The 19,590-nt window shown below is 31.6% G+C and overlaps 2 protein-coding genes across 2 annotated transcripts in view; both read right to left on the bottom strand.

Annotated features, from left to right (window-relative positions):
* The window catches only part of LOC108914854 (zinc finger protein 845-like), a 26,967-nt gene extending 9,188 nt beyond the window's left edge, over nt 1–17,779 (bottom strand). The window contains exon 1 of the mRNA XM_023456345.1: nt 17,637–17,779. Within this exon, the coding sequence (XP_023312113.1) occupies nt 17,637–17,753 (117 nt within the window). The 5' untranslated portion in view covers nt 17,754–17,779. The remainder of the gene's footprint in view (nt 1–17,636) is intronic.
* A 1,174-nt stretch (nt 17,780–18,953) lies between these two features.
* Nucleotides 18,954–19,590, bottom strand: part of LOC108914849 (zinc finger protein 836-like) — an 11,541-nt gene continuing 10,904 nt past the window's right edge. The window contains exon 5 of the mRNA XM_018720760.2: nt 18,954–18,982. Coding sequence (XP_018576276.1) covers nt 18,954–18,982 — 29 coding nt within the window. The remainder of the gene's footprint in view (nt 18,983–19,590) is intronic.

The following is a 19,590-nucleotide window of genomic DNA, read 5'->3' as shown; positions in this document are numbered from 1 at the left end:
CGCGCCATTATTCTATGGCTAGAAATTGGCCTCAATGATTTGGGATCGAGGGGGATTATCCCTCTTTATCCTGCCTCATCTCGTGTAGGCCTGGACAGCCTTCGTAGGTGGGCCCCATCCGTCGTCTACCCCGACCGCAAATGCGGCCGGTGTAGGCGCTTTGTGGGACCTATGATCCAAACCAACCCACAAGTCCGGTTTGATGGTTAGGCAAACTCTGCCAAACCGGGTTAACTACATTTCTCGCCAAAACGTCAAACCGGAACAAACTATAGTTAACCGGGCTAGCGGTTTTCTCGCCAAAAAACCCTTAATATCTAGTATTTCTTGGTTACTGTAAGTATTCATGTTATAATTAGTTATAGATGGAATAGGCAGGTTAGGTACAAAATGTCAATTATTTTGCCAAATCGTTATTTAGAAACGTCAAATTTCAGTTGTTTCCGCAGCTGGCTATCGTTTTTCAGAATAAAACTACTGGTTTATCTTTTTTACTGTTTTTTTCTAGCAATATTTCTAATGAAACTATGGACTTCTTTACATAGCTGAACCCAGAAAAAAAATATCTTTCAAACTGAATCACCCGGTATACATAAAGCCAAAAAATTAGACGGCTGTCTAAGTTCAAAACCAAATTTCTTTCTTAAAAGGGGGTGCAGCCAAACAAACAAAACAAACAAACTTTGGGGATGCCAATGGGTAGTCCGATATCACCGATCCTTGCACAGTATGTGATGGATGATCTCGTGAACGAATGTTTGACAAAAATCAATTTTGAAATACCTTTTTAAAAAAATACGTTGATGACATTGTGGAATGTGCTCCCTCAGATAGGGTAGAACAGTTACTTCAAGTTTTCAATAGCTATAACCCTTTTTTACAATTTACCATCGAACAAGAGGACACCAATAAGAGTGTACCTTTTTTGGACACAAGACTCATCAGGAGAGAGGATAACTCTCTCATAAGATCATGGTATAGGAAGCCTGGATCATCAGGCAGATTTTTACATTATGAGTCTTTCCACACACAACAAAAAATCAATTTCATTCTGGGTATGAGAACTAGAGTAATATCTACAAGTCATCATTCATTTAAAAACATTAATTTACAACATTTGTACAATTTATTTATTAAATGTGGTTATCCACCTCCTCTTCTTAAAAGTCTTTTGTTGAAATGACATTTCAAAAATTTTGGAAAACAAAAACAAAAATTATTTTATATTTATATAGAATTAATATTAGTGTTAGTATTACTCGTACTATGACTTAGTTTTTTTTATCTATGTTGAAAAATATAATGTTAATGTCTTTTGTATCTGTTTTTTTATTTAGAGTATTTTCTTCCTGGTTTATATAAAACATTTCTAAAGAACATCTTTTTGAATAATCCTTATCTGTTGCTAAAATTAAAATTTTAAAATTTTCAAAATCCATTTTACGTCCTGTAGAATTAACTTGTTGTGAAAGTGCACAAGCATCTGGTCTTAATCTAATATCACTTTTATGTGAAGAGATTCGAGACTTAATATTTCTAGAAGTTTGACCTACGTATAACTTATTAAAATTTAAAAAATTTATTTTATAAAGTACGTTAGATCTATTTTCGATTTTTACTTTATCTTTAACTTTTGAGAATAGATTTCTTACTGTTTTTATTGTTTTATTTGCAATTGTAATATTACTTTCTTGTTTTAAAACATTTTTAATTTTTGGTGTTAATTCTTTTATATATGGAAATGATTTATATTTTTTAATATTAGAATTTAATATGTGTTCATTATTTAATATATTATTTTGATTATCATTATTATTAATTATGTTATTTGATCTTCTAGTTGAAAAAAGGAGTTTATTAATTAATTTTTTTGGGTAAGAATTTTTGAGACATAATGTTTTTAATTTTATTATACTTTCTTCTTTTGATGTTGGATGACATATTTTTTCTATTCTGTTTTTCATACCAAGTACTAAATTTATTTTTGTTTTTTCGGAGTGATAAGAATAGTAATTCATAGATCTACCAGAATTCGTAGGTTTTGTATACCAATCAAGTTTAATTTTATTTTCTGGAATTCTAATACGTTTGGTATCTAAAAAGGGTATACTATTAATGTTTTCAGTCTCTAATGTAAGTTTTATATATTGATTATAATTGTTAAATATTTCTAAAATTTCGTTTTCTGAACCTTCTGGAATAGAACATACGATGTCATCTACATATTTATTTAAAATTGGTAGTTCAAAAGATAATTTTGGAATGCAAGTTTTAAGAATATCGTCCATAACATATTGGGCAAGAATTGGAGAAATATTAGAGCCCATAGAAGTTCCAAAAATTTGTTTATATGTTGTATTATTTAATGAATAAAATGTGTTATTGAAAATAAACCTTAAAATCATTATGAAATTTTCTTTTCTTATATTACAATGATTACTAATTGTATTCCATTGTTTTTCAATTATAGATAATATCTAATGGAATATTTGTAAAAAGTAATACTTTATCTAGACTGATAATGACATATTTATTTGGAAGTTGAAAATCATTAAAATTCTCTGAAAAAGTGAAGGAATCTTTTATAAAATAAGGATTATTGGAATTATAAGAATTTGTTAAAATTTCCGTTATAAATTGTGAAAGTTTACTGGTAGGTGCATCAATAGAAGAAATAATTGGTCTAAGAGTTAAAATTGGTTTATGAATTTTTGGTAAACCATAACATCTTGGACATACTGAATTGTAGATAGTTAGATTTTTAGTTTAGTTTAGTTTTCTTCTACTTTTTTGCTATTTTTTTAGTTGGCTGATTATTTTATTAGCTTTTTGTTGAATAGTTGATGTAGGACCCCCTTTCAATTTAATATAATGTTTCATTTTGTAACATATTATTAGCTAGTTCATTATATTGATTTTTATACATAACAACTGTAACGTTTCCTTTATCAGAATTTGTAATAATTATTTCTTGATGTTCTTTTAAAAATTGTTTAGTTACTTTATATCAGTAACTAATTTCTGAATTGTGTGTAGGAAAATGATTTAAAAAATTTGTAATTATGTTAGTCGTTTTACAAAGAAGAATATTTTTTCTTTCGCTGTTGTGTATTTCACTAAGAGAAGATTCAACATCAGCTAAAAGATGTTTTATAGAAATGTCATTTTTATTAGGTGGTAAACTAAATTTTGGACCAAGAGAAAGAATATTTATCATTTCTTTAGGAATATTAACAGAAGTAGTATTTTTAAACCATTTTGGATTTATTATAATCTTTATTTTATTATCATTTTTTAATTTTTCTAATTTATAAATATTAGTATTTTTTATTTTATTAAATTCTTTGTCAAAATGTTTATTTTGTCTGTTTAAATTCAATCCAAATGAAATTAGGTAAAATTTGATTTATCTTTGTTAATTCTGTTAATATTACTAGGAGTTGTATTAATTCCTAAATTAAGAATATTTTTATCTAATCTATATATATATAATAGTGTTTTAAATTCTTGTTGATACAAATTAATTTGCAAAGTATGAGGCCTCAAAATATTTTGTTCTATTTTTTTTCTGTTAATACAAAGTATCTTTTGTTTGTCAATATATTTTCCTTAGCTACCAGACCCTAGCTGATCTGATAAAATAACTAAATATTATATACAAAGATTGTCATGAACAAAGAAATGAGTTGTTGAAATTGAACAAAAACACCTACGTCAAGAGAAAGTCAACGAAAAGTGTTTTTCCTCACTGTTTTCTGATGTTTAAAAGAACCCGCTCCCGCTTGTGCACTTTCACAACATGTTAATTCTACAGGACATAAAATAACCGACTTTCACACCAGAACCTAATTCCCAAGAAAATAAATATATTTTAATATTAAACAAAAGGTTCAAGAAGATTTCTACGTTATATATTCTAGGGTGCTTCATTTGAAACATACATTTCTTTTGTTTGCTCCATTGACGAAATATTGTTCCAAATATTGGAAAAACATTCTTATCAAAATCGTTCTTAATTTTAATTTTTAGTACGTGTTAAAAGAATAGGAAATTTTAAAAATAAAATAGCGAGTACTAAAAATTAAAATTAAGAGCTGAAATTTGCTGAGAATTTTTTTTCAATGTTTAGAACAATATTTCGTTGATGAAATGAAAAAAGTAATGTACGTCAAACGAAAAAAATTTAAGACACCACATTTGGTCAGAAAGGAATGAGGATTTCAAAAATGATTTTTACTTTAAGAAAAAGCAATGGCGTAACATATTTTTCTTCAAAAATATTCAATATAAAACTTGTACAGACGCCACTGGCAAAAATAATAAAATTGTTTGTACATCAGAAAATGCATCTCGATGAATAGAAGGCGTGTACCAAATTTGAAAAAATATCTAGGGTAATACCGGTTATCACAAAAAAAATATTTTTTTCATAAAACTTTAGCACCCTATAGTTCAAAAGTTAAGACTTTTAGACATATATTCATATGAAGTTTTTTTCTTAAAATGGACCCAAGAATAACCTCCTTAAATATTAGCACGTTATTAAGAAACACCCTGTATATATTTATTTTCTTGAGTATCGGGTTCTGCTGTGATAGCAGGTTAAATGAAGATGAAAGAAATAGCAACAATTTCTTTCTTTACTTTTCTTTCCGGTTCAAGAATTTTTTCAAAAGACTTTATTGTTAAAATTATTATATAAAAATCAATGAATTAAAACCTAAGCAACAACAGGGTGATTCATTAACAACGGGAAAATCGAAAGCTGAAGATACTACACAATGCATGATGTAATATATGAATTTTGTTTAGAATTTCGAGGAGAATTGAAATATGGAATAATATAGGTACAGGGTGCTCCAATAAAGAAAAAGAAACTTTGTTTCGTCATAACCTGTATACTTAAATTTTATTTATAGTAATAGCTTTAAAAAACCATAAAACGTTTGTGTGTTATGATTTTTCTATAGCTATCTTACTTTAGGACCGTTTTCATACATATCATCGACCCCGAACTAATACACATCTATCACTGACTTACCAATTTCAGCAAAAGAACATATAAAATATCTCTAGTAACGTCGTCTATTACCTCAAAACCTTTAACGGTTACAGTTTTGAGGCAGAGCTTACACGAAGTATCTTGAACACCAGTCATTGCAACAATTTCCTTTGAAATGCAAAATATATAACCGTAACTTGTGTTGGTTGTCTAACCTCAATGATTAATGAAAAAATAGAATAGTAATTCTTCTTCTTCTTCTGTTATCGGGACAACAAGAATGGTAAAATCTCGTCTATAATTCTTGCACAAACAATTGTTCTTGTACACAGCACAGCAAATTTTCAAATATGTTCCCATTCAGAAAGATTTTTAATACATGATAAACAATTTTATTTTTCTGTAGCCTAGGTGTTCTGCTTTCATAATTATTTAATAATTTTATTAATTTTTCTTAGCATATTACTACGACATCTTGAGATGGATACGTCAAACAACCACGATTTTTAATAAAAATTAATTGACTGTACGAATGCTGAATCTGAAATTAGTTTTGTTCGAGATTTTTTTAATTGAAAAAAAAATATTTAATTAATTTTCAGCTATCTCGAAATGACAGGAATGGGTAAAATTTCATAAAAATTTAAGACTCACACAAAGTAAATAATTACTAAAAATATTTTACAGTAATTCATTCATTATTTTATAATAATATCACGTTAATCACTACACTATGTGGGCGAACAAAATTATAAAGCTAACCCTGGAAACTTGTGACGTTAACCGAAAAATGGCGTACATATTTACCTTTTATATATTCCTTTTTTTTACTTACCTAAAGAAGGAAACTTTTCGCCTCTCTTCACCAACTCGATCACTTCTATTTATACAATGTTTTACAATACACTTGCCCATGATAAAACGTCTAATTATCGAAATCACAGTGATGCGTACACGTCAAATGCTAGGACACGACTGAGCGCTGGGCTCCAAAGTGTTTTCACCAAAGTCGCTCTATAAGCCAGTCTAGGTGGTCTGTGGTAAAAATAAACAAAGGTAAAGGGCTCCTTTAAACAGATCAGTACAGTGTATTGCATATGTACTGAAATTGTATTTAATTCATTTAATCCTATATACATATATAATCATATAATGGTGCACGATAAAATCTAAAGATTTAAATTTATATTTAGGCCTTAAAATAATATTAAGAAAATACAATAGGGAACAGTGTTAATATGTACAATAATGTTTCTTTCCACTTGTAACCCTGTTCACCATACACAAATTACAAAGAATTAAGGTACATATAAAAATTAAAGAGGTTAAAAAAATAAATGTATCAAATAAACACTTATTTAAACATAGAAAATAAAGGTGGTTGCTGCAAAATTCTTTTAGCCAATAGCCCCTCCAGCCAAAGCCTTCATATTCTTCTCATCCACATGTACACAACTCCTACTCATGACAACACAAATAATTTAGGACAGGACAAATAATGAATATCAGGCTGGAAGAGTAAATTGATTTTGTACAAATATGATTTAAATAAAATAAAAAACCTCCCACTACCAGGTACGTAATAATTTTCGAAGCATTGCTGTCTGGTTTGCCGCAACGCTTGTCTCGAAAATCATGTGGACAATCGAATACTGTGTTTCTAAGCTAGAAGTGAAAAACGGAACAGATAATATCATCCATGCATCAGAATTGCAATTGCAATTGCATTTTATAAAGATATTTCAAAACTCCTGACGTATTATCTAACTAAAACGATGCTTATTGATTTCTTCTGTTCATTAAAAATTTGAGTTTACAAGTTATACGCCATCGGCAACACCGCCTAGTTGATCTCTCGACGCGGAAATACCACACCGAAATGAGGAGTTCTCAACAGTTTTCTATTAAGAAAAACAATGCATGTTTATTTTAGTATTTAGTATTATTGCATATTTATGTTGTTCCTAATTTTTTTTTTAACAAAAAAACTATGCATGCATGTTCTACATAGTAAACCGTCTCCTCGTTTAGAATACACATGTACACATTTAAGATCCACTCTGAATATTGGTAACGAAAAATATACAGGGTGAGTCAGAAAGAATGGGTCAACACTAAACTGGAGATACTAGACACCAAAATATTATGTTTGAGCTCATCATGCATTGTACGAATGTCGCTGGTTTAAGAAATACAGGGTGTTCAAAGTTTAAATTTTATTCTGATATTTCTCAATAATTCAGAAAGTTTTGATAGCATGACTCTGAAAATCGGTAGTGTTGGGTTTTTCGGTGTGAGAATTTCGAATTTGAAGCTTATTTTGATGTTGTTCCTAGAGGGCGCTAGTTTCACCATATTATTTAGGTAAATCGGAACATATTTTTTTTATCTGTTGAGATATGCTTTAAAAAAAGCTAAAAATCTAAAAGTACGTTAAATTCTACATAAAAAATATAGGTATTCTTGTTTAGGTCGCCTAATTTTGTCGGTTTCTGAGTTAATTGCATTTAAAAAGTTTCAATATATTTTGTGGTAATTTTTTTTTCAGGCGCTGATATTGCTATTTCTTTTCTAAGTAGGCTTGAGTCAAATTTTCATGTCAATAAATATTAACGTATTTTGCGTGCGTGTGATTTATTGTTCGTGCAAAATTATTAGCTAGTGATCAAAAAATGCCGTGACATAATAATTTATCCAACAGTGAGATGCACGATATGATTTGTGTTTTTGCTCAAGCTAATTTTAATGAACATGTGGCGGCCCGAAGATATGTGCAATTGTACCAAAATACATTACCTAATTATAAACTATTCAGAAATCTTTACAATCGCTTGGGTGGATCTGGATCTTTTCGACCAAAAAGTAACCACGGTACTCCAAAATCTATCACAGTCGATGAAGAAGAGAAAATTTTACTACTCGTACTCGTCAGTTAAGTGCGGCAACGGGGGTAAGTCAATCGTCCGTTTGTAGAATTTTGAAAAAAGAAATGCTCCATCCATGTTATTATACTCTGGTTCAGCAGTTATTGCCTCAAGATTTACCAGCTCGCCTACAATTTGCTTAGTTTATACAAAATATGCAAACGGAAAACCCAAATTTCCTTTACTGATGAGGCGACATTTACTAGACGAGTTTTCAATTGGAAGAACAATCATTTGTGAGATTCCGCATGCTGTAAAAGAAAGACATTTTCAGCATGAGTTCAAGGTGAATATTTGGAGTGGTTTAATTTCTGTTTTTTTTTTTTCATAGGACCTTTTGAATTGCCACCCAATCTAACTGGACCTCATTATTTAAATTTTCTTCAACATAATTTAAACGAGCTTGTTATTATTATGTTATGTTGTATTAGCTCGAGCGTGCCTGGAAAGGAAGTGAATCAACGAGGAACGCGACGGGGAGTATATCCCGGACACCGACCAATGGGAAAGCGCGGCGCTAACAGCGAACACGGGGCGGAGCCTACGTGTACCGCACCAGAAACACATAAAAGTCCGACGATCTCGAGTTTGAGTTCAGTCTTCAGTCTTCAGTCAGAGTCTTACTCTTACGTCCGCCGCTACAGTTACCGCTACGACATTACAAACAGTTAAGTTTAAAGTCATTCTTCAGCCTTACTATAGTTCGGTCCAAACGTACGGTCAACAACCAATCCGAGTTAGTACATGCCAACACTAACTAGTGCAAATTATCAAACAATCCTAAATTCAGTGATAAATCCAAGTTAATCAGTTTCAACATTCACACCGTTCAGCCAAGTGCAAAAAACTTAAGAAACGTCACTTCTTAAAATTCCAGTCACGCCGACAAGAATTTCGTCAACGGTTAGATCAGTCGATTACCCGAAATTGTATTATCATAAAACTAGTGTTTTATTCCTGAAACTCTTCACGCCACTCATACTTGCTCTAAACCTCCTAAAATTAGTGAAGTGTACAGTGCGAGCCTTCTTTGGATTAACATCACGGTACTAAACTACCACCGCAGACTTCGAGCCAATCCAGAAGCCAGGGAGCTGCCCAATAGACGTCAAAAGCTAAGTGAACCCCTTTCTGTGTCCCAAATCGTCCGAAAAGTCGCGTAATGTTATCTTAGCTTTCAGTCAAATCAAATCGATCACACTTACTATAACCTTAGTTCTCAGTTAAGTAAAATCAAATCAGTCATACTTACGCACACCCAAACCATTCAGACAGCATTCGAGTTTATACTTGTTATATGCGTTTATGTGTACTTGCATTTCCAAATATTAGTCTCAGGCCGGTGCAAACTTTTAAGGTTATACGAGGCATAGTCAAAAGTAGTTACTACAGGCTCATTTTATTTTAACTTAATCAAAATTATATGTATAACTTTTCTGCCAAAGGCAGATGGCGCCCGAACCAACCTTAAAAAACGAAAACCGAATAACAATTACTATTATCGATAATTGTAATTGTTATTTTCATCTTTTGAGAATGAAAAATCACCACAAAATACATTGAAACTTTTTAAATGCAAATAACTCAGAAACCGATAAAGTTAGGCGATTTAAACAAGAGTACATCTTTTATGTAGAATTGAAGGTTGTTTTAGATTTTTATCTTTTTTAAGCATAGCTCAACTGATAAAAAAAATATGTTCTGATTTACCTAAATAATATGGTGAAACTAGCGCCCTCTAGGAATGTCAGAATAAGCTTCAAATTCGTAATTCTCACACCGAAAAATCCAACACTACCGATTTTCAGAGTCATGCTATCAAAACTTTCTGAATTATTGAGAAATATCAGAATAAAATTTAAACTTTGAACACCCTGTATTTCTTAAACCAGCGACATTCGTATAATGCATGTTGAGCTCAAACATAATATTTTGGTATCTAGTATCTCCAGTTTACTGTTGACCCATTCTTTCTAACTCATCCTGTATATTTTTAAACATATAAAAAGCCGATGTATTTTACAAAGTATTCATTTTAATGCATTGTTACAAAAGCACTAGTCCGAAATTACTTGTCTCTTTCTGTTTCAGCGAGAGTTTTTGTTTGAACCGATGTTTTTCACGACAGGTTTTACCTTCTACTTCATATTCACGTATCTATGGTCGGTCCCTTAAATAACTTCATTTTTGACTGGATTTTGCGTTTCAATGGGCCGTACTTCGCGCCCACAAATGTTTTTGTGCAGCAACAGATATCTCCTTAGAGACTTCTTATGCTTGGTTTCAGAATCACATTGATGCATTTGAATCCGCGACATACCTTTGCATGCTCATACATACTCACCCGAACATTTACACTCGTGAAGGCTCTCTATGCTTCAGCATGTGATATTTTATACAACTCCTTCAGTTGGATTCATAATCACAGTCAGAACGCCTTTATGTTTCAGCTGATGCTGTTTGACAGAATTTTCATATTTACATTCATAATTACAGTCGCCATACTACGTTTGAACCCGAGAAGGATCTTTATGTTTCAGTTGGTGTCGTTTTATATCACTCTTATATTTAGTTTTGTAACCGCAGTTGTTACACTTGTACATTTGAACCTGAGAAGGATCTTTATGCTTCAGTTGATGGTGTTTGATAGCACCCTTATATTTAGTTTTGTAATCACAGTCATTACACCTGTACGTTTCAACCTGCGAAAGATCTTTGTGTTTCAGTTGGTGATTTTTCATATGATGCTTGTATTTAGTTTCATAACCGCAGTCTTTACATCTGTACATTTGAACCTGCGAAGGAACTTTATGTTTCAGTTGGTGTTTTTTCATATAACGCTTGTATATAGTTTTGTAATCACAGTCATTACACCTGTACGTTTGAACCTGTGAAGGATCTTTGTGTTTCAGTTCGTGTTTTTTCATTTCAAACTTGCATTTAGTTTCGTAATCGCAGTCTTTACATCTGTACATTTGAAGCTGCGAAAGATCTCTATGTTTCAGTTGATGCCGTTTCATATAACTCTTGTATATAGTTTCATAATTGCAATTGTGACACCTGTACATTTGAACCTGAGAAGGATCTTTGTGTTTCAATTGGTGTTTTCTCATTTCACACTTGTATTTAGTTTCGTAATCGCAGTCGTTACACTTGAACTTTTGAGGCTGCAAAGTATCTCTATGTTTCAGTTGATGCCTTTTGATATATTCCTTGTATTTGGTTTCATAATCACAGTCGGTACACCTGTACATTTGAACCTCAGAAGGATCTTTATGCCTCAGTTGATGTCGTTTGATGCCTTCCTTGTATTTTGTTTCGAAACCGCAGTCGTTACACCCGTACATTTTGACCTGTGAAGGATGTTTATGTACCAACTTGTGTCTGGTAAAATGTGTCTTATTCTCTGATTGGTATGTGCAACCATCACATTTATAAATGGGCAGTTGTGAAGTGTCCTTATTCGGTAATGCGGTGTATTTGGTTTTATAGTCACATTCTACACGATTGGTTGAGTTTTTGTGTTTTATATAGTGACTACTAAAACTGACCTTCCGCTTTGTTTTGAAATCACAAAAGTCACACTCGTACAATCGTCCTCCAGATGCACTTTTGTGTTTTACCTGACTCTTAGCAAGCTCACACCTGTGCCTTGTCTTGTAATCATATGATCCGCATCGGTGCATACACATTTCCGAAGAAGGATTTTTCTGCCTCAACCGAGGTTTCTGAAAAAATTTTTTATTTTCTGTTTCACACTCAAACGATTCACATTTATATGCTTCCGAATCGTTCTCGTGTCTCGTACGGTGTGTTATAAAACGGCTCTCGCTTCCAGTTTGGTAAATACATTTATCACATTTGTAAAATACTTTGTGGTCCTGCTTGACGTTCGTATTACACTCGTTTGTCGATGTATTCTCATGTTTACATCCATCCTCTTCTGCATCTCTAAGAACACTCTTCATGATTGATTCACTATCGGAGTTCTGCAGTGGCGAGTCACTGAAAAAATTACATATACAGGGTATTTTCCAATGTAAAGTGTTAACGCTAAGGGGGTCATAGGTTATTCCAAATGCAATTATGCAATTTTCTGAACTTCACAAGACATTATTTCAGTTCTATTATCATATCAATCAAATTTTTGATGACAATTAGGTCATATTTTTATTGAAGATATGTTAAAAATAATTTATTATGCGAAAACCCTCAGAAATACAAGAAATTAATGCAAGCGATGCAAAATTAAATAAGATCTGGAGTTATGCGGTTACCTTTTTAGGCCAGTCATTATAGCTCTTTTTCCCCACGCATTCGCTAGACCGAGTAATAGAACGCATCGCCGCTATCTTCTTTTTTGCATTTAAATAGTTGAATTCACCATAACGTTAATGTAAGACAGGAAAATATAGCTCTTAATGTATACTCTCGCCAAATTTCGGCTCTTAATATTAATAATTAAGGTCACTGCAATTAAATAAAAAAAAATTATCTCAGCTTCTAATCAACTTAAAACGACGATTTTTTTTTTAAATTCGAAGAAAAATAGTACTAACTAAACTATAGAGGTTACTATTTCATTTTATAATAATTATCTATCTTAACAATTCAATAAATATTAACATTTTTTCAGTCATTTTTAAACAAATTAAATTCTCTCTAGTAAATGCATATGTTAATACAACTATTTAGGTATAAAAACAAGTAATGATCGAAACTATACAATGTCTTTGAGCTTGGGAAAAATGTATTGAAAATAGCATCTTCTTAGATAAGAATTTCCGCCCACGCCAAACCAATGAAGCCTTCGGGTTGAAATTTTTACCGCTTATTAAGGGTGTAAAAAGTCTCAAAAATCTTGAATTACATGTGTCTGCGATGAGAATTGCATTAATTATTAGCAATTGAAAAAAACGGCCATTTTCGACCATTTTTGAGCTCTTGCGCATAAATAAATTATCGGAATTTAATCGGACTTATCCTACCTACCTACCTACCTTTTTCGTATAAACTTTTTTTCGCTATGAATAATAGTTTTTTATGTGAGTCAAAAAACCACTTTTCCATAACTTTGAACATTGTTTAAACAAAGTTTCCCAACTAGCCTCGAGTAGATTTTTTGATATTTTGTTTATAACACCTTTCCGAACAATATTCCAGAGAAATGTCTAATAATATTTTTTTCCCGAAACAGCTTGTTTCATGTCTATAATGACTAGACTATTTAAATTATTGTTAAAATAGTCTTCTCTTACCTGCTTTCCTCATCCTCCGATTTTATGTCGATACTTTCAGCTTTGATCGACATTTCCATCTCGCTGATATCGAATTCCTTGTCCTGGTCTTCAGTCTTAACGAATAAATCAGATGGTGACGTATCTATCTGACTTTCTGTTGCTGCGCTATTAAAAATACCTCTAATTTTTTCCTGTACTTGCGAGCAATTTTTTAGGAAAGTGTTGTGGGTGCACACAGAATCAAAGCATTCCTTACATACAACGGGATCTTTGATGATATTTATATTCTAAAAAGTAGTTTGAATAAATTGTGAAAAATTTAACTATTTAATGTCATTAATACCATTTCAGGAGCCAATTTCTCGATAGCTTCAAGTTCCTCTTCCCGTATGCACCTAAACTCACCTTCTACTGGATGCATACACAATCGACATATTCTCTGACTATCTGAAATATCCATTGACTCGCTGGTCTTTTCCTTCATATACGCATCTCTTATATCGAGCTGTAACATTTTTTCACAATCCACATATGGAATAATTATGTAATCGGTCTTCAGACAAGTTGCCTTAAATTCGAATGCTGCGTTTAACTCTCTTCTGCAGACGTTACATATAACCTCTTTGCCTTTGCTATCAAATTTCTGAAATATACGCAACTTTAACCAAAGAGAAAGAACTTTGGCAGAAAATATCAATTATTGTTAAGTCGCTGTAATGTGTTGAGTTGTGTGAATTGATATAACGTGGAAGTCTTCTTGAACCTTTTGTTTAATATTAAAATATATTCATTTTCTTGGTAATTGGGTTCTGGTGTGATAGTCGTTAAAAAAAGGATAAAAGAAACAGCAGCGATTTCTTTCTTGACGTTTCGTTCCTGATCAGGAACTTTTTCAAAAGATTTTTATTGTTAAAATTATATATATAGTTAATTATTAAAACCTAAAATACAACAAAATCTACTTAATATTTAGAAACAATTTTTTCCCTTTTCAGTAATTACAATTAATCTAATAGAAATATAATTTTGATAATACATACCTAAAAACAAACTACATATAACCAACTATGCATCAATAATCGTAACAGTAGACCAATTTTCACAATATAATATTATTATGGTTTTTTTAAATTTTATATAATTTTAATAATAAAACTCTTTAGAAAAAGTTCCTGATTAGTAACGAAAAGTCAAGAAATAAATCGCTGCTGTTTCTTTTATCCTTTTTTTAACCGACTACCACACCAGAACCCAATTCCCAAGAAAGTAACTATATTTGAATATTAAACAAAAGGTTCAAGAAGATTTCCACGTTATATATTCTAAGTTGCTTCATTTGAAACGTACATTACTTTTTTCGTTTCATTGACAAAATATTGCTCTAAACATTGGAAAAAAAATTCTTATCAAAATTGTTCTTAATTTTAATTTTTAGTATGTGTTAAATGAATAGGAAATTTTAAAATAAAATAGCGAGTACTAAAAATTAAAATTAAGAGCTGAAATTTGCCGAGAATTTTTTTCCCAATGTTTAGAGCAATATTTCGTCAATGAAACGAAAAAAGTAATGTACGTTTGAAAAAAAGCGCACTAATGTATATACAGGGTGTTTCTTAATAACGTGCTAATATTTGAGGTTATTCTTGGGTCCATTTTAAGAAAAAAACTTCATATGAACATTGTCCTAAAAGTCCTAACTTTTCAACTACAGGGTGCTAAAGTTTTATGAAAAAACTTTTTTTTGGTGATAATTTTGGTATTACCCTAAATATTTTTTCAAATTTGGTACTCGCCTTCTATTCATCGAGATGCATTTTCTGATATACAAACAATTTTACTATTTTTGCCAGCGGCGTCTGTACAAGTTTCGTATTGAATATTTTTGAAGAAAAATATGTTACGCCACTGCTTTTTCTTATTCTGAGCAAATGTGGTGTCTTGAATTTTTTTCGTTTGATGTACGGTTTTCGCATAAAAAAATAAAATTCATTCATTTGTAGGCTGTTATGAAATTAGGTACTAATACGAATTAAAAACGATCTAGTACGTAAAAAGCAGATTTTGATTTGCAAACATAAACAGTTTTGACAGTTGTCTACCCAGTCTGGTTGTCACGTGTTTAAGTCATTAACATTACGAATATTATTTAAAAAACATGGTCCAATATACGAATTCTGAGTTTGCAGACATGCACTACATGTATGGGCTTGCTGATGGTAACACACTGGAAGCCAGGCGGTCGTATGGAGACTGCTTTCCAAATAGAAATATTCTGGATGCGCGAATATTTTCAAACATTCATAGAACATTGTGCGAAAAGGGAAGTTTTAAACCAGACAATCAACTAAAAGGAGTACACCGTACTGTAAGAACTCCAGAAATTGAGATAGCGGTATTGAATTCAATTGAGGAAGATCCAGCATTGAGTATAAGAAAAATTGGGAAAAATGTCTCACATATTCTTATTTGGAAAATTCTCCATGAGTTTTTATTATGTCCCTACCATATCCAACGGGTTCAAGCTCTACTACCTCGGGACTTTCCATTACGGAGAAACTTTTGACGATAGTTTCTTCATAAAGTCAATGAAAATTCGTTATTTGACACTGAAATTTTATTCGCCGATGAAGCCAATTTTTCTAGACACGCCATCCGAAACTTCCACAACAATCACATTTGCGCTGAAGAAAACTCACATGCAATCTTGGAATCCCGTCACCAGGAGCAGTTTTCCGTTAACGTGTGGGTTGGAATATGCGGTGATTATTTCATTGGACCCTATTTTCTTCACGGGAGGTTAAATGGACATAATTACCGGCATGTTCTCGAAGACGAATTGCCAGGTTTGATGGGGGTTGTTCCCATTTTAGTAAGAAATCGACTATAGTTTATGCAGGACGGAGTACTAGCGCACTTCAGTGCTGTGGCGCGCGAATGTTTAAACCAAAATTGCAACAATCGCGGGATAGGTCGCGGCGGACCACAGTCATGGCCACCTAGGTCCCCGGACCTCAATGCTTTAGATTACAGCACACCAATTCATACTGAAGAGCAGTTGAGAAATCGCATCATAGTTTGTTGCGAAACTATTAGAACCACTCCCGGCATTTTCCAAAGAGTGAGTCCGTGAGAAAAAGAGCAGAGGCATGCATATTTGCAGGAGGTGGACGTTTCCAACATCTGATATAATTTATTTCTTTGTGCGTTCAGGGTAGTTTTCTTTTACCATTCCGAAATGTATATAGATTACTGTAATTTTATAATTTCAACGTTTAGTAAGTTATTATCTTAAATAAATTATTGTTCCAAGTTACATTGGTAAATCTTTTTTTTTCTCGTAAGTGAATGAATGAATGAATTTAAATTTTTTATGCGAAAACCGTACGTCAAACGAAAAAAATTCAAGACACCACATTTGCTCGGAAAGGAATGAGGATTTCAAAAATGATTTTTACTTTAAGAAAAAGCAGTGGCGTAACATATTTTTCTTCAAAAATATTCAATACGAAACCTGTACAGACGCCACCGGCAAAAATAGTAAAATTGTTTGTACTTCAGAAAATGCATCTCGATGGATAGAAGGCGAGTGCCAAATTTGAAAAAAATATCTAGGGTAATACCAAAGTTATCACAAAAAAATGTTTTTTCATAAAACTTTAACACCCTGTAGTTCAAAAGTTAAGACTTTTAAGGCATATGTTCATATGAAGTTTTTTTCTTAAAATGGACCCAAGAATAACCTCCTTAAATATTAGCAAGTTATTAAGAAACACTCTGTATATACGATATAATAAATTTATTTTCTTGAGTATCGGGTTCTGATGTGATAGCAGGTTAAATGAAGATGAAAGAAATAGTGATGATTTCTTTCTTTACGTTTCTTTCCTGATCAAGAATTTTTTCAAAAGACTTTTATTGTTAAAATTATTATATAAAATCAACTAATTAAAACCTAAACAACCATTTTATGTCAATTTTTCTTTAGCATATATACATCAACCATTCAAAATTATAATAGACTTTTTTTAAATAATTCACTAACATTACCCTTTTTCATTTTAAATTTGAAATATGCTTGAATTTTTTTATTCGTAAAGTATGTCAGGACAATAATTTTAACAGAGAATGTGGTACTTGGGCAGGCTGAAAATGAAAATGAAATATATTATACCACTAAACAAAACGTTCAATGCATGATGTGATAAATGAATTTTGTTCAGAATTTCGAGGAGAATTGAAATATGGAACAATATAGGTACAGGGTGCTCCAATTAAGAAAAAGAAACTTTCTTTCGTTATAACTTTTCGACTGATACTTAAATTTTCTTTATAGTAATAGCTTTAAAAAAAGCCATAAAACTTTTGTGTGTTATTACTTTTCTATAGCTATCCTATTGTAGGAGATAATCGGCCGTTTCCATACATATCAGCGACCCCCAACTAATACCTACATATCTATCACTGACTTACCAATTTCAGCAAAAGAACATCTAAAATATCTCTAGTAACGTCGTCTATTACCTCAAAACCTTTAACGGTTGCAGTTTTGAGGCAAAGCTTGCACGAAGTTCCTTGAACAACAGCCATTGCAAAAATTTTCTTTGAAATGTAAATATAAAACCGTAACTTGTGTTAGTTATTTAACCTTAATGGAAACAGAATAGAATTGACAGTTATTGTCCTTCTTCTTCTTCTTCTGTTATCGGGACAACAAGAATGGTAAAACTCGTCTATAATTCTTGCACAAACAATTCTTCTTGTACACAGCACTAATTTGGTTCTTCAGAATATGGCGCTGTTGGTTTACATCTGAAAAACCTGTTTTTTGTTCTTGAAGACGCTTTGCAAATAATTACGGTTGCATTGCCTGTAATAAGTGAAGTTTCCAATTTACTTGACAAAAAGTAGTAACTATAATGTATTTTGCATTTGAAAATTTAGATCAGATTTAAAGCAAATCGTAACCCTATCAAGTACTTCCAGCATTCCAAACATTAGTACCGGCAGATTATCTTTTATTTGCGTGGCCACCACGTTCTCCTGACTTAAAAACTATAACCTATTTTTAATTAGTAATAATTTTTTTTTGTTGGTCAAAACATTAAACGTGTCCAAAAGTGTTTACGAGTCGATGGACATAATTTTGAACGTTACATACTGATTATATCCACAAATAAAATTTAAACCAACTCTTTTTTTTTTGAAAAGTTTTTAATCATTACGCCTTCCCATTTTGCCAAGTAGATAGCGCCATCTACCAATAATTGTAGACACTACCTTACATAGCCGCCTCGTTGACTGAAATAATACATATACAGAGTGTTTCCAACAACGACCGCCTATAAATTTAAAGTATACTGTGATATTTATTATCATATATTAACACCATTTTTACTCGAAAGATGGCGCCACAAATTTAATTCCTAGACCTAAAATTCTAGAATTATCATTTTGGTTCAGATCAATTTACAGATTTTTATATACAGAATAAAAACTGCGTAAAAACAAACAAAAGTTTTAAACACAGTTTAAAACAGTGTAATGCGTATGTACTGAAATTATATTTAATTCATTTAATGCTTCAAACATATATGTATAATCATGTAATAGTGCACAATAAAATCTAAAGATTTAAATTTATATTTAGGCCTTAAAATAATACTAAGAAAATACAATAGGGAACAGTGTTAAGAACGGAAATTGAAGTCCCCATCTAACAAAGTACTACAATATTCATATAGATGTCGCTACAGGAAATACGTTTGTAGTAAAAATAGTAGGATAATTTCATTCGTTCAAATTCCCGCAAAATACACCTAAAAAAAACGAGAAAATGACGGTACGTCAGGTGCACGATGATGAGTTGTCCGGCCTATACATAGATAATACAAGGCCTATACGTCCATCCCACTCTCGCATCGCATAATTGCATACGAAAAGAGAAGGGTAATAAAATAATAAAAACTCCAATTTGCAGGAATCGGTTTTTTTGTTCTGAAAATATTTCCATTTTCTATCTTCTACATATTATTATGTACATATTTACAAAAAAGGAGGATGGCAAGTGGTTGTACAAATTTATAACATTTGCAGCCAACTAAAAGTTTTTAGTCCAATTAAATAAGCCTTTAAATCGAAATTTTGGTCAAATTGCCTGAATTTTTGATATGAGTTAGTTTAAGGTATATTATAACAATAAGTGAGAGTAATTTTTTGTTCAACCCCCGGCCAAGGGTGGAAAAAGATAAAACAAAGGGCTTTTTCAAGATAACTCAAAAAGGGTAAGAGCTAGAAAAAAAAGTTTTTCATGAAAGTTGTAAAGCAGACAATTCTACATAAAAATGGCCTCTTAACTTTTTCTTGTACTATTACAATTAACAGAGTTAGGGAGGCTAGAAGTTAAGGGAAGATTTCAGAAATTTAA

This window comes from Anoplophora glabripennis, unplaced genomic scaffold (genome assembly GCF_000390285.2).
Source record: "Anoplophora glabripennis isolate ALB-LARVAE unplaced genomic scaffold, Agla_2.0 scaffold1297, whole genome shotgun sequence".
NCBI lineage: Eukaryota > Metazoa > Arthropoda > Insecta > Coleoptera > Cerambycidae > Anoplophora > Anoplophora glabripennis.
The sequence above is the reverse complement of the archived record's forward strand: the minus strand, read 5'-3'. Positions and strand labels throughout refer to the sequence as shown.